General features: G+C 40.8%; 1 protein-coding gene across 1 annotated transcript; it reads left to right on the top strand.

Annotated features, from left to right (window-relative positions):
* Positions 1-281: 281 nt before the first annotated feature.
* Positions 282-4,409, top strand: LOC119366464 (4-hydroxy-7-methoxy-3-oxo-3,4-dihydro-2H-1,4-benzoxazin-2-yl glucoside beta-D-glucosidase 1b, chloroplastic). The gene is made up of 12 exons (XM_037632205.1): positions 282-610; positions 778-847; positions 941-999; positions 1,191-1,266; positions 1,410-1,481; positions 1,574-1,661; positions 1,994-2,252; positions 2,356-2,689; positions 2,799-2,833; positions 3,072-3,174; positions 3,509-3,614; positions 3,734-4,409. The coding sequence occupies exons 1-12, from the start codon at positions 335-337 to the stop codon at positions 3,963-3,965; spliced, it is 1,710 nt and encodes a 569-aa protein (XP_037488102.1). The 5' UTR covers positions 282-334; the 3' UTR covers positions 3,966-4,409.
* The last annotated feature ends 9,750 nt before the right edge of the window (positions 4,410-14,159 follow it).

The following is a 14,159-nucleotide window of genomic DNA, read 5'->3' as shown; positions in this document are numbered from 1 at the left end:
AATGTCTACAGGCACAACTTTTCACTGTTCTCTTTAGTTAATGTAACAAACAAATTTTTTTTGTTGCATTTGACCCAGCAGAAGGATATGTTCCTCTGCCATATTTTTTGGGGGTGGGCTGCAGGAATGCCCAGTGGTAAGTTACAAAGAGCTCCCACCAGGTTAGCCAACTGCCTTGTGTCTTAGCTAGGGTTCCAGCCGCAGCTTCATTATCATCCCACCACCACGCCCACTTGACAGATTCTCCATCCTCATCTATAAATAGATGCATAAGCCTGCAAGGGAACTCACTCCTCAAGCTGCTCACAACACTCCAGCCAGCTGCTAGCAAGAGATGGCTCTACTTGCTGCTGCTACCCTGAATCCCACCACCCACCTTAGCCTTAGAAGCCGTGCAGGACGCAACAGTGAGAACCTATGGCTCCGGTCTGCTGCTTCATCACAGAAGAGCAAGGGAAGGTTCTGTAACCTCACCATCAGGGCAGGCACACCGTCAAAGCCAGCAGAGCCCATTGGGCCTGTGTTCACTAAGCTCAAGCCGTGGCAAATCCCTAAAAGGGACTGGTTCGACAAGGACTTCCTATTTGGTGCCTCCACTTCAGCGTACCAGGTACTAATTATTTTCTTGCACAACCTTATATCTGTTAATTTAAAATAAAATAATGGTGTCAACTGTTTCAATGATAACAAATACCTAAGGGAAAACATGATGTCAAAATGCATGTTTAGTGGTTTGTTCGATTGCACAAAATGTTATATATGTCGTCATCCGTGTAGATTGAAGGTGCTTGGAATGAAGATGGCAAGGGGCCAAGCACTTGGGACCACTTCTGCCACACATATCCTGGTAACATATACCTTTTCAGTGTTATTACAAACATACTCATATTATTCTATCGTGCGTCCTTCTCCTTAATTTCATGTGTATATATATGAACAGAGCGCATATCCGACATGACCAATGGGGACGTTGCAGCAAACTCCTACCATCTATATGAAGTAAGTACTCTGACGGGACCAATGGTTTTTCCAAACAAAAATCTAACAAATCTTAATTATGACAGGACTGCTTTTATGTCGTTGCATTTTTTTTTTGAAAAACCATTTGGAATATGCACTTCTAATAAAAATAGAAATATGCATGATAATATGTTGTCATCATTATTCATGTCATCATTTATGACTGACAGGAGGATGTCAAAGCGCTCAAGGACATGGGCATGAAAGTGTATAGGTTCTCCATCTCTTGGTCGAGAATACTGCCAGGTAAATACAAAATAACCATGTATATTTTGTATGGTGAATAAGTTAGGAACAATAAAGATGTCCTCTACAAATTAGACGCAGCCGATAAGACTTGTTGTAATATTTGGGTCCTAATTTCAGCACATGTTTACTATGGCTTGCAGATGGGACGGGGAAAGTAAACCAGGCAGGCATCGACTACTACAATAAGCTGATCAACTCGCTGATAGATAATGGTGAAAACCCATTTTTTCTTTGTTTGATTAGTGCTTAATGAGTCAGACTCATAAGAGCTCGCACAAATAATTATTTGTTTTTTGAAACTCAGACATAGTGCCATATGTTACAATTTGGCACTGGGACACCCCTCAAGCACTGGAAGACAAGTACGGTGGCTTCTTAAATAGGCAGATTGTGTAAGTATGCGGCAAACAACAGTACATTGATTTGTAAGATAATGGTTCTAAAGAAAGATCAGTAATTGCAATCACGATATGTACAAAAACTACGAACTATAATATTGTTAAATTCGATTTGAACAAGATTACTTTATATATGATTTTGCTTATACACTATTTGGTTTGGATGAAGGCCATTAGTGGACCATGAGTAGAAAAACGTTTCTTTTCAGATCACAAACAATGTTGTACTGTCATTCAATGATGCATCATTAAACTAACATAACTACTTATTGTTAAGCTAAGAAACAATTTTGTTGAACATCCTTCGGGTTTGATTTTTTTTCCAGAGATGATTACAAACAATTCGCCGAGGTGTGCTTTAAGAACTTCGGTGACAGGGTGAAGAACTGGTTCACCTTTAACGAGCCACATACATATTGTTGTTTCTCCTACGGAGAGGGGATTCATGCTCCTGGGAGGTGCTCGCCGGGGATGGATTGTGCCGTCCCAGAAGGAGACTCGCTCAGAGAGCCATACACTGCTGGTCACCACATCCTCCTAGCTCATGCTGAGGCTGTTCAGCTGTTCAAAGCTCGTTACAACATGGTACATACACAAAGAGAGAGATATACATTATCTAGTAAACAAGTAACAACTAGTGGTATCTACTTGTATATTTAATTTATTTATATTGACGAACCAACTGCAGCATGGAGATTCCAAAATAGGAATGGCTTTTGACGTAATGGGTTACGAGCCATACCAAGACTCCTTCCTCGACGACCAGGCCCGGGAAAGATCCATTGACTACAACATGGGATGGTTCCTGGAGCCAGTGGTTCGTGGTGACTACCCCTTCTCCATGAGATCACTGATCGGAGATCGTCTACCCATGTTCACCAAGGAGGAGCAAGAGAAACTAGCGTCGTCATGTGACATCATGGGGCTCAACTATTACACCTCCAGATTCTCCAAGCATGTTGACATGTCACCAGACTTTACGCCAACGCTGAACACCGACGACGCTTACGCCAGTTCAGAAAGTAAGAAAATATGGTTGAGGACAAACCTTAGTTAGTATACTTTACAGATCCTTTGAGAAATTTGATGTTCTCATACTAATCCTGGACTTTTTCCCTTCTGTTCGAGCAGCTACAGGGAGTGATGGGAATGACATCGGTCCTATAGTATGTATCTTCCTACTACCTGGTTAATTTTGCATACGACATATATGATGATAGTGATAATGTAGATTATTTTCACCAAAATCTTATGGTAGAACTAGTCAGCCAGGACTTTAGTTAAACTTTTGAACAAAATGGTTAAGTGGCATAGACATGATAATACTTTGTTTCTGCAATAAAGCTTAAACAAATCTGAAGTTTTTTCTCGTTACTAATTAAAAGTTTGGACATCCATTTGCAGACCGGGACTTATTGGATCTACATGTACCCAAAAGGCCTAACGGACCTCCTTCTGATCATGAAGGAGAAATACGGAAACCCACCTGTCTTCATCACTGAGAACGGTAAGTAGTGATATGTGTGTGTGTATATAGCATTGGATTTTGTAGTAATCGAATGACCAGTCATCGGTTCATATCAAACTTTAGTTGACTTGTCGTTAATAAAAAGGTTGAAAATCTGACATCAAAAGTAACTAGTCAAATTTCCATGATCCTCATTACCCTAATCCTCATGAAGATTGACACACACTAATCTGTAAACAATCTTTGTGTTCGAGTGGCACTAGTTCCCTCAAATCAGACAAGAACCTAATCCATGGAGATATGATGTAATGGTTCATTGGAGGTTTTTTTTAAAGGAAGTGTGATGGATTACCTCTAACTTGTGTGTGTGCAGGAATCGCTGACGTGGAAGGTGACGAAAGCATGCCGGATCCATTGGATGACTGGAAGAGGCTAGACTACCTCCAGCGCCACATCTCAGCCGTCAAGGACGCAATAGAGTAACTACCCACGCTAAAACCCTACCTATTTTTTTCATTTATTTTGTACTCTTACCTACCTACATACATACATACCCTAATATAGCACACTGATTACTCAAATGTATGTGTGCTTTCAGCCAGGGCGCGGACGTGCGGGGCCACTTCACGTGGGGTCTGATCGACAACTTCGAATGGAGCCTCGGCTACAGCTCACGGTTCGGCCTTGTCTACATCGACAAGAATGACGGCAACAAGCGCAAGCTCAAGAAGTCGGCCAAGTGGTTCTCCAAGTTCAATTCCGTCCCAAAACCCTTGCTTAAGACCACCAATAACAACGCAACCATGACAGCTGCTTCCGTTTCTGTATGATGGAGAACGAAGTGGTGCTATGTTCGAACAAATAATCCAAGGCTGGATGCATGGCATGCAGTTAGTTTGAAGAAATTAATAATCGGATGGGTGCAATAAAATGAAGGGAGGATGTGGCCGTTTCAGTTCACTGCCAGGGATGTTGAATTAGTAGCCTCGATCGATTCTGTAATGGCGGATGCTCGCTTGGCGTCGGGATCACGGCGGATTGGATGGGCTCCTTCTTGGCCTCCGGAGGGTGTGGCTCGCCAGCTTCCGGTTCCGGCGGGCTCTGTAGGTTGTGTTCTTTTTCTTTATGTCGGGCTTATCTGTGCTGCCACCCCAGCCCGAACTATTTCCCTTTTGCTTGCTGAACGTTTGTGTTCAATAATCGTGTTCTTGTGGAACTCGTCGATTTATCTATATAAAGTGAGGCCTTGTGCTTGTTTTCTAATGTTTTTAAGATCAGAATATTGGCAAGGAAATTAGTATTGGAGGCATGATCTCTTTGCTCACTGCTTCTTTGAGCAATAAACCCATGTGTAATGTGTTACAGACTTCATCTCTTCTTCTCCCGCTAGTTCAGCCTTAGGATCAGCAATTACTTGGAGATAGCTAGATCCGGCACATGGGTCTGAGATCAGACCATGCATTGTCGGGGCAAACATGAGGTTTGCTCATCCTTTCTTCTTCGAAGTTATGCTGACTCTGCTTGGAAATGGAATATATGGATTGTCATAAATGGAAGGACATTCAGAGCTATCCCACTTTTGGCTCATGGTGTTGTAAATTTGTACTCCCTCCATTCCGATTTACTCGTCATGGTTTTAGTTCAAATTTGAACTAAAACCACGACGAGTAAATCGGAACCGAGGGAGTACATGATATAACCCTTCTTTCTTGTAGAATGAGGGCTTGTGATAGACCGAATCTTCTGGCTTAGATTGCCAGCCTCCTTTAGTTTTCCTTTTTGTTAGGTAATAAGTAGGTAAGTTTTGTATATGTAGCTGACTACTTGACCCCTGTACATACTATTTGGTAAGCCATAAAGGACCGGGGCTTTGCTCCAGAGTAAGTAGTCTAGAAAATATAAACCATTGTGCATGCTTTCCTTTTATGGCTTGCCAAAAGGAGTAAAGAAAATATTTGATTGTTTTGGGAGAAGATTGCTTTGGCAAGAAGACTCGGTGTAAGAAATATCACATGTTCTACTGGGAGAAAGTGGAGGCATTTGGAGAGCTGGGCATTCTATGTAATTGAACCGTTCGGTTCGGTTCTTCAGCTTTTGAAGAAATTCGGTCTTCAAAAAAGGATGGCCGATTGGTCATTGGGAAAATTCCTAACCAAAGATTCGGTGGACCGAAATTTAGGTTCAGTTCTCGGTTCAGACTTAATTTACTAGTAGATTAGAGAACGGAAATGAATAGAAGCGACACTTCTGAAATTGGTCTGCAAATAAACATTGTGTATTGTGGAATATTGCTTTGGTCTGCATTCCCAAGTCCAAGGTATTCAGCTTTGAAAATTATTGGTTGAAACAGAACTCTTTCAAAGACATTGTGTCAAGCAGCCTGGAATATTCCTGTGGGTTACACTGATCCTGCCAAAAAAATCAATGGAAAGTTTAAGAATTTGTGAAGATCTTTAAAATTGTGGGCCAAGAGTTTGTCATTTCTTAAAAAGCAGTTTGAGGGTTTAAATGCTTGTATTTTCCTCTGGGACTTGATTGAGGAATATAAATATCTCTTAGTATTTGAAGGGAATTGTAGGTCTATGCTGAAGGAATTCCTATTGACATTACTTAATAATCACAAGATTTATTGGAAGCAAAGAGGGAAAATAAAACGTGTTAACTTTGGTGATGAGAACACCAAATTCTTTCATACCAAATCCACTATTAATCATAGACATAATAAAATTGCTATGCTTCTAAATGATGATCAAGTAGAAATTACTGACCATGAAGGAAAACAACTATTCTTTGGGAGGCTTTAAAAAAACATTTGGACAATCTAATGGTCACACAATGCACTTTGATTTGAATGATCTATATGGACATAGTGTTGAGTCTGAGATCTTCCAAGATCTTGAGAAGCCTTTTACACAGGAGGAAATTGATGAAGTGGTAAAAAACCTTCCTACAGATAAATCTCCAGGTCCTGATGGATTTAATAATGAGTTCATCAAAGCTTGTTGGAACATCATTAAAGTGGATATCACTGAGCTCATCATGGCTTTTCATGCTGGTAATATAAATCTTGAAAGCATCAATACATCCTTCATTACATCGATTCCAAAAAAGGAAGTGCCAGTCTCACCCAATGATTTCAGATCAATCTCACTGCTCAATGCAGTACTTAAGATAATTACCAAACTACTGGCCAATAGATTACAAAGAATTATTCTCTAGATGGTACATATCAATCAACATGGGTTCCTCAAAGCTAGAATGATCCAGGACTGCCTTGGTGGGGCATATGAATATATCCATCAATGTCATAAATCAAAAGAAGAGATGATGGTGATTAAACTGGATTTTAAGAAAGCTTTTGATACTATTGAACATCAGACAATTATTGATATACTCAGAGCAAAGGGATTTGGAGAGAAATGGATTTCCTGGATGCACTTAGGAATCGCTGACGTGGAAGGCGACGAAAGCATGCCAGATCCATTGGATGACTGGAAAAGGCTAGACTACCTCCAGCGCCACATCTCAGCCGTCAAGGACGCAATAGAGTAACTACCCACCCTAAAATCCTATCTTTTTTGTTTCACTTACTTTGCACTCTTACCTACATTACTCTAATAGCACATTGATTAATGTAAGGTACTGCCTCGGTCCTGGTTTATTGGACCCCTTTGTAATGTGTGTCAAATTTTGATCAAAGATTTAACTAACAAATTGTTAATGCATGTCAACAAAAATTATATCATTGGATTCGTATTTGAACATAGTTTTCAATGGCATAATTTTTTATGACATGCATGAACATTTTATTAGTTCAATCTAAGGTCAAATTTGACACGAAATATAATAGGGACCAATAAACCAGGACCGAGGCAGTACTACGTATGTTATCATGCATGCACATGTATACATACACACAGACACATGGTTGAAGTCTAGCTAAGCGCGCTTTCATGTATGTGTGTTTTCAGCCAGGGCGCGGACGTGCGGGGCCACTTCACCTGGGGTCTGATCGACAACTTCTAATGGACCCTTGGCTACAGCACACGATTCGGCCTCGTCTACATCGACAAGACGGACAGCAACAAGCGCAAGCTCAAGAAGTCAGCCAAGTGGTTTGCCAAGTTCAACTCCGTCCCAGAAGTCTTGGTTAAGACTACCAATAACTCGCCAGCCGTGCCTGCTTCCGTTTCCATATGATGGTTGTGCTATGTTCAAATAAATAAAACAATGCTGAATGCATGGCATGCTGTTAATTTCAAGAAATCAATAATCGGATGGACGCAATAAAATGAAGGGATGTGACCGTTTCAGCTCACTGCCGGGGATGTTGAATTAACTAGTAGCCTCGATCGATTCTGCAATGGCAGTTGCTCGCTTGGCGTCGGGATCACGGAGGACTGGATGGGCTCCTTCTTGGCTTCCGGAGGGTGGCTCACCAGATTCCGGCTCCATAGTTTGTTTTCTTTTTCTTTATTTTGGGCTTACCTATGCTGTTGCGCCAGCCCGAGCTATTTCCTGTTTGCTTGCTGAACCTCTGTATTCAATAATCGTGTTCTTGTGGAACTCGTCGATTTATCTATATAAACTGAGGCCATTTGCGTGTTTTTTGATGTTGGCCGGTGAACTATTTCACTTTTTTGCTGAACCTTTGTATTCAATAATTGTGTTCTTGTGGAGCTCGTCGATTTATCTATAAAGTCAAGCCTTGTGCCTGTTTTCTGATGTTGATTTAGTATTGACGATTCATGGCCTGTATTTGTCAGGGGCAAAAGTAAATCTCAAAGGGAAAATTGGGCATATTTGTTGTTGGATTCTTCCCTCAAAGCCTCAAAGGCTCAACCATCCATAAATTTATTTTAATGATGGCATGTTTTTTTGTAAGATTAGAATATTGGCAAGGAAAATTAGCATCCATTGGAGGCATGTTCTCTTTTCTCACTGCTTCTTTGAGCAATAAACCCATGTGTAATGTGTTACAGACTTCTCTTCTTCTCCCGCTAGTTCAGCCTTAGGATCTGGAATTACATGCAGATAGATCCGGCACATGGGTCTGAGATCAGACCATGCATTGTCGGGGCAAACATGAGGTTTGCTCATCCTTTCTTCTTCGAGGTTATGCTGACTCTGCTTGGAAATGAAATATCTGGATTGTCATAAATGGAAGGACATTTGGAGCTATGCCACTTTTGGCTCATGGTGTTGTAAATTTGTACATGATATAACCCTTATTTCTTGTAGAGTCAGGGCTTGTGGTAGGCCGAATCTTCTGGCTTAGATTGCCAGCCTCCCTTAGTTTTCCTTTTTGCTAGGTAAGTAGGTATGTTTTGTATATGTAGCTGACTACTTGACCCCTGTACATACTATTTGGTTTTGAATAAAGGACCGGGGCTTTGCTCCAGAGTAAGTAGTCTAGAAAATATAAACTGTTGTGCATGCTTTCCTTTTATGGCTTGCCAATCTATATCTATACCTACAATTAAAGGGAATAGGTATTCTTGGTTTGATTTAGTATTTTTCGTTTGGTTTACACGCTAAGCGATTTGGGCCAGGTACTTGTACATTGATGGACCTTTTATGGGATTTTATAGAAACCACGAAAAATAATTGGGACAAATTAAATCAACATTGTGGAAATTAAACACGTGATCTCATGTCTGGCTCTTCGATGTAACTACCAACGACCTATGCGTCTTTCACATTTACTAATCCAAACTCGCTCTAAATATACGAGTGACAATCATCATGTTTACAGCGATCTAACTAAGTGAATGAGCTAATAAAGGAAGGATTGTGGGCTTGAATAGAATATTTAAATGGATGTGGCTAATTAAAGAAAGGACTATGGGTAAACCGGTGGAATAAATAAAAGAAAGATTGTGATCTTAATAAATTTTACATGAAGGATTTGAGGTAAAAAGGTAGGATAATTAAAAAAAACTGTAGGCTTCAATGTGTTGGGGCTACTAAATTAGAAAAGTAAGGATCCGATTCCCGACTAAAATAGATGAGGATGTCATGGTAACTAATGAAAGGATAATACTTAAATGCCATTAAAAGGGATAAAACTTAGATGAAATCAGTGGGAGATTATGCCCGACATAGAAAATATGAACACGGCTAAATTGCAACGTATTTTTTATGTTCATTTTGTAGAACGATGTTGCGTTGCAGCATGTTCTTCATAGTGAATCTGATATTATGGGACATTATGTTTGCACAAAATATCAATTTTTCCCGTTGCAACGCAAGGGCATATGTGCTAGTAGGAGTAAAGAAAATATTTGATTCTTTTGGGAGAAGATTGCTTTGGCAAGAAGACTCGGTGTAAGAAATATCACATGTTCAACTGGGAGAAAGTGGAGGCGTTTGGAGAGCTGGGCATTCTGTGTAACCGAACCGTTTTGTTTGGTTCTTCAGCTTTTGAAGAAATTCAGTTTTCAAAAAAAGATGGCCGATTGGTCATTGGGAAAATTCCTAACCAAAGATTCGGTCGACTGAGATTTAGGTTCGGTTCTCGGTTCAGACTTAATTGGCTAGTAGATTAGACAACGGAAATGAATAGAGGCGACAATTTTGAAATCGGTCTGCAAATAAAAATTGTGTACTGTGGAATATTGGTTTGGTTTGCATTCCCAAGTCCAAGGTATTCAGGTTTGAAAATTATTGGTTGAAACACAGCTCTTTCAAAGACATTGTTCAAGTAGCATGGAATATTCCTGTTTGTTACACTGATCCTGCCAAAAAAAAATCAACGCAAAGTTTAAGAATTTGAGAAGATCTTTAAAATTGTGGGCTAAGAGTTTGTCATGTCTTAAAAAGCAGTTTGAGGATTTAAATGCTTGTATTTTCCTTTGGGACTTGATTGAGGAATATAGATATCTCTCAGTATTTGATGGGAATTTTAGAACTATGCTGAAGGAACTCCTATTACCAGTACTTAATAGCCAGAAGATTTATTGGAAGCAAAGAGGGAAAATAAAAGGTCATAAGTTTGGTGATGAGAACTCCAAATTCTTTCATACCAAAGCCACTATTAATCATAGACATAATAAAATTGCTATACTACTGAATGATGATCAAGTGAAAATTATTGACCATGAAGAAAAAAACAACTATTCTTTGGGAGGCTTTTAAAAAAAGATTGGGACAATCTAATGGTCACACAATGCACTTTGATTTTAATGATCTAGATGAACATAGAGTTGAGCCTGAGATCTTGCAAGATCTTGAGAAGCCTTTTACACAGGACGAAATTGATGAAGTGGTAAAAAACATTCCTACAGATAAATCTCCAGGTCATGATGGATTTAATAATGAGTTCATCAAAGCTTGTTGGTACATCATTAAAGTGGATATCACTGAGCTTATCATGGCTTTTCGTGATGGTAATATAAATCTTGAAAGCATCAATACATCCTTCATTACATTGATTCCAAAAAAGCAAGTGCCAGTATCACCCAATGATTTCATACCAATCTCACTGCTCAATGGAGTACTTAAGATAATTACCAAACTGTTGGCCAATAGATTACAAAGAGTTATTCTCTAGATGCTACATATCAATCAACATGGGTTCCTCAAAGCTAGAATTATCCAGGACTGCCTTGATTGGGCATATGTGAAGGAAATATGCCCTAGAGGCAATAATAAAAGTTGTTATTTTATATTTTCTTTTTCATGATAAATGTTTATTATTCATGGTAGAATTGTATTAACCGGAAACTTTATACATGTGTGTGAATACATAGACAAAACACAATGTCCCTAGTACGCCTCTACTTGACTAGCTCGTTGATCAAAGATGGTTAAGTTTCCTAGTCATGGACATGTGCTGTCATTTGATGAACGGGATCACATCATTAGGAGAATGATGTGATGGACAAGACCCATCCGTTAGCATAGCATAATGATCGTTCAGTTTTATTGCTACTGCTTTCCTCATGTCAAATACATATTCCTCCGACTATGAGATTATGCAATTCCCGAACACCGGAGGAATGCCTTGTGTGCTATCTAACGTCACAACATAACTGGGTGGTTATAAAGATGCTCCACAGGTAACTACGAAGGTTTTTGTTGGGTTGGTATAGATTGAGATTAGAATTTGTCACTCTGAGTATCGGAGAGGTATCTTTGGGCCATCTCGGTAATGCACATCACATGAAGCCTTGCAAGGAATGTGACTAATGAGTTAGTTGCGGGATGATGTATTACGGAACAAGTAAAGAGACTTGCCAGTAACGAGATTGAACTAGGTATGAAGATACCGACGATTGAATCATGGGCAAGTAACATACCGATGACAAAGGGATTAACATATGTCGACATAGCGGTTCGAACGATAAAGATCTTCGTAGAATATGTGGGAACCAATATGAGCATCCAGGTTCCGCTGTTAGTTATTGACTAGAGAGGTGTCTCGGTCATGTCTGCATAGTTCTCAAACCCGTAGGGTCTGCACGCTTAACGTTCGATGATGATATGTATTATATGAGTTATGTGTTTTGCTGACCGAAGGTTGTTAGGTGTCCCGGATGAGATCACGGACATGACGAGGAGTCTCAAAATGGTCCATAGGTAAAGAATGATATATTGGAAGGTACTATTCAGACACTGGAAGGGTTCCAGAGTGTATCGGGTACATACCGGTGTACCGGAGGGGTTACCGAAACCCCCTGGTGGAAGATATGGGCCATATGGGCCATAGGAGGGAGGCTAACCAGACCACAAGGGGCTGGTGCGCCCCACACAAGGAAGGAGGCCGAATTGGAGTAGGGAAGGGGGCGCCACCCCCTTTCCTTCTCCTACCCCCTCTCCTCCCCCCTCCTCCCTCCCGATAGAAGGAAAGGGGACCGAATAGGACTAGGAGTCCAAGTGGGAGTCCTCCCCACTTGGCGCGGCCTAGGCCGGCCTCCTCCCCTCTCCCTCCTTTACATATGGGGGCGGGGGGCACCTCTAAGCACATCAATTGTTCTTAGCCGTGTGCAGTGCCCCTCCACCGTTTACTCCTCCGGTCATATTGTCGTAGTGCTTAGGCGAAGCCCTGCGTGGATCACTTGACCATCACCGTCACCACGTCGTCGTGCTGGCGTAACTCTCCCTTGACACTTTGGTGGATCAAGAGTTCGAGGGACGTCATCGAGCTGAACGTGTGCAGAACTTGGAGGTACCATACGTTCGGTGCTTGATCGGTTAAATCGAGAAGACATTCGACTACATCAACCTCGTTAAGCTAAAGCTTCCGCTTTCGGTCTATGAGGGTACGTGGACACTCTCTCCTCCTCTTGTTGCTATGCATCTCCTAGATAGATCATACGTGAGCGTAGGATTTTTTTTGAAATTGCATGCTACGTTTCCCAACAGTGGCATCCGAGCCAGGTCTATGCGTAGATGATATGCACGAGTAGAACACAGAGAGTTGTGGGCAGTGATCGTCAACTTCTTACCAGCAATGTCTTATTTGGATTCGGCGGTATTGTTGGATGAAGCGGCCCGAACCAACCTTACATGACTAAGTTCATGAGACCGGTTCCACCGATAGACATGCGACTAGTTTTGCATAAAGGTGGCTGGCGGGTGTCTGTTTCTCCAACTTTAGTTGAATCGAATTTGACTGCAGCCGGTCCTTGTGAAGGTTAAAACAACAAACTTGATAAATCACCGTTGTGGCTTTTGTGCCATAGATAAGCACGGTTCATGCTAGAAGCCCGTAGCAGCCACGTAAAACTTGCAACAACAAAGTAGAGGACGTCTAACTTGTTTTTGCAGGGCATGTTGTGATGTGATATGGTCAAGAGATGATGTGATATACGTTGTTGTATGAGATGATCATGTTTTGTAAAAGTTAAAAGTTATCGGCAACTGGCAGGAGCCTTATGGTTGTCACTTTATTGTATGAAATACAAACGCCATGTAATTGCTTTACTTTATCACTAAGCGGTAGCGATAGTCGTAGAAGGAATAGTTCGCGAGAGGACCACGATGCTATGATGGAGGTCAAGGTGTCAAGCCGGTGACAATGGAGATCATGACTTTGCTTTGGTGCTGGAGATCAAAAGCACAAGATGATGATGGCCATATAATGTCACATATTTTTGATTGCATGTGATATTTATCTTTATGCATCTTATTTTGCTTAGTACGGCCATAGCATTATAAGACGACCCCTTACTAAAATTTCAAGGTATAAGTGTTCTCCCCAAGTATGCACCATTGCGAAAGTTCTTCGTGCTGAGACACCACATGATGATCGGGTGTGATAAGCTCTATGTTCAAATACAATGGGTGCAAGCCAGTTTTGCACATGCAGAATACTCAGGTTAAACTTCACGAGCCTAGCATATGCATATTGCCTCGAAACACTGGAGACCGAAAGATCGAACGTGAATCATATAGTGGATATGATCAACATAGAGATGTTCACCATTGATGACTACTCCATCTCATGTGATGATCGGACATGATTTAGTTGATTTGGATCACGTATAATTTAGATGACTTGAGGGATGTCTATCTAAGTGGGAGTTCTTAAGTAATATGATTAATTGAACTTTAATTTATCATGAACTTAGTCATGATAGTATTTGCAAATTATGTTGTAGATCAATAGCTCGCATTGCAGCTCCCCTATCTTTTTTGATATGTTCTTAGAGAAAACTAAGTTGAAAGATGATAGTAGCAGTGATGCGGACTCGTTCCATGATCTGAGGTTTATCCTCATTGTTGCACAAAAGAATTATGTCCTGGATGCACCACTAGGTGACAGACCTATTATAGGAGCGCATGCAGACGTTATGAATGTTTGGCTAGCTCAATATGATGACTACTTGATAGTTTAGTGCACCATGCTTTACAGCTTAGAACCGGGACTTCAAAATTCTTTGAATGCCACAGAGCATATGAGATGTTTCAAGAGCTGAAATTGGTATTTCAGACTCATGCCCGTGTCGAGAGGTATGAGACCTTTGACAAGGAATTCACCTAAAAGATGGAGGAGAATAGCTCAGCTAGTGAGCATGTGC

The sequence above is a fragment of the Triticum dicoccoides genome, chromosome 2B (genome assembly GCF_002162155.2).
Source record: "Triticum dicoccoides isolate Atlit2015 ecotype Zavitan chromosome 2B, WEW_v2.0, whole genome shotgun sequence".
Classification (NCBI taxonomy): domain Eukaryota; kingdom Viridiplantae; phylum Streptophyta; class Magnoliopsida; order Poales; family Poaceae; genus Triticum; species Triticum dicoccoides.
This window is presented reverse-complemented; position numbering and strand designations above follow the sequence as displayed.

What these genes read in the sequence shown, in the direction of transcription:
- LOC119366464 (XM_037632205.1), top strand. Translation starts at nt 335, where the DNA reads ATGGCTCTACTTGCTGCTGCTACCCTGAATCCCACCACCCACCTTAGC. An exon ending in CCTCCACTTCAGCGTACCAG is followed by an intron (nt 611 to 777) that starts GTACTAATTATT and finishes TCATCCGTGTAG; the next exon opens with ATTGAAGGTGCTTGGAATGA. An exon ending in ACTCCTACCATCTATATGAA is followed by an intron (nt 1,000 to 1,190) that starts GTAAGTACTCTG and finishes TATGACTGACAG; the next exon opens with GAGGATGTCAAAGCGCTCAA.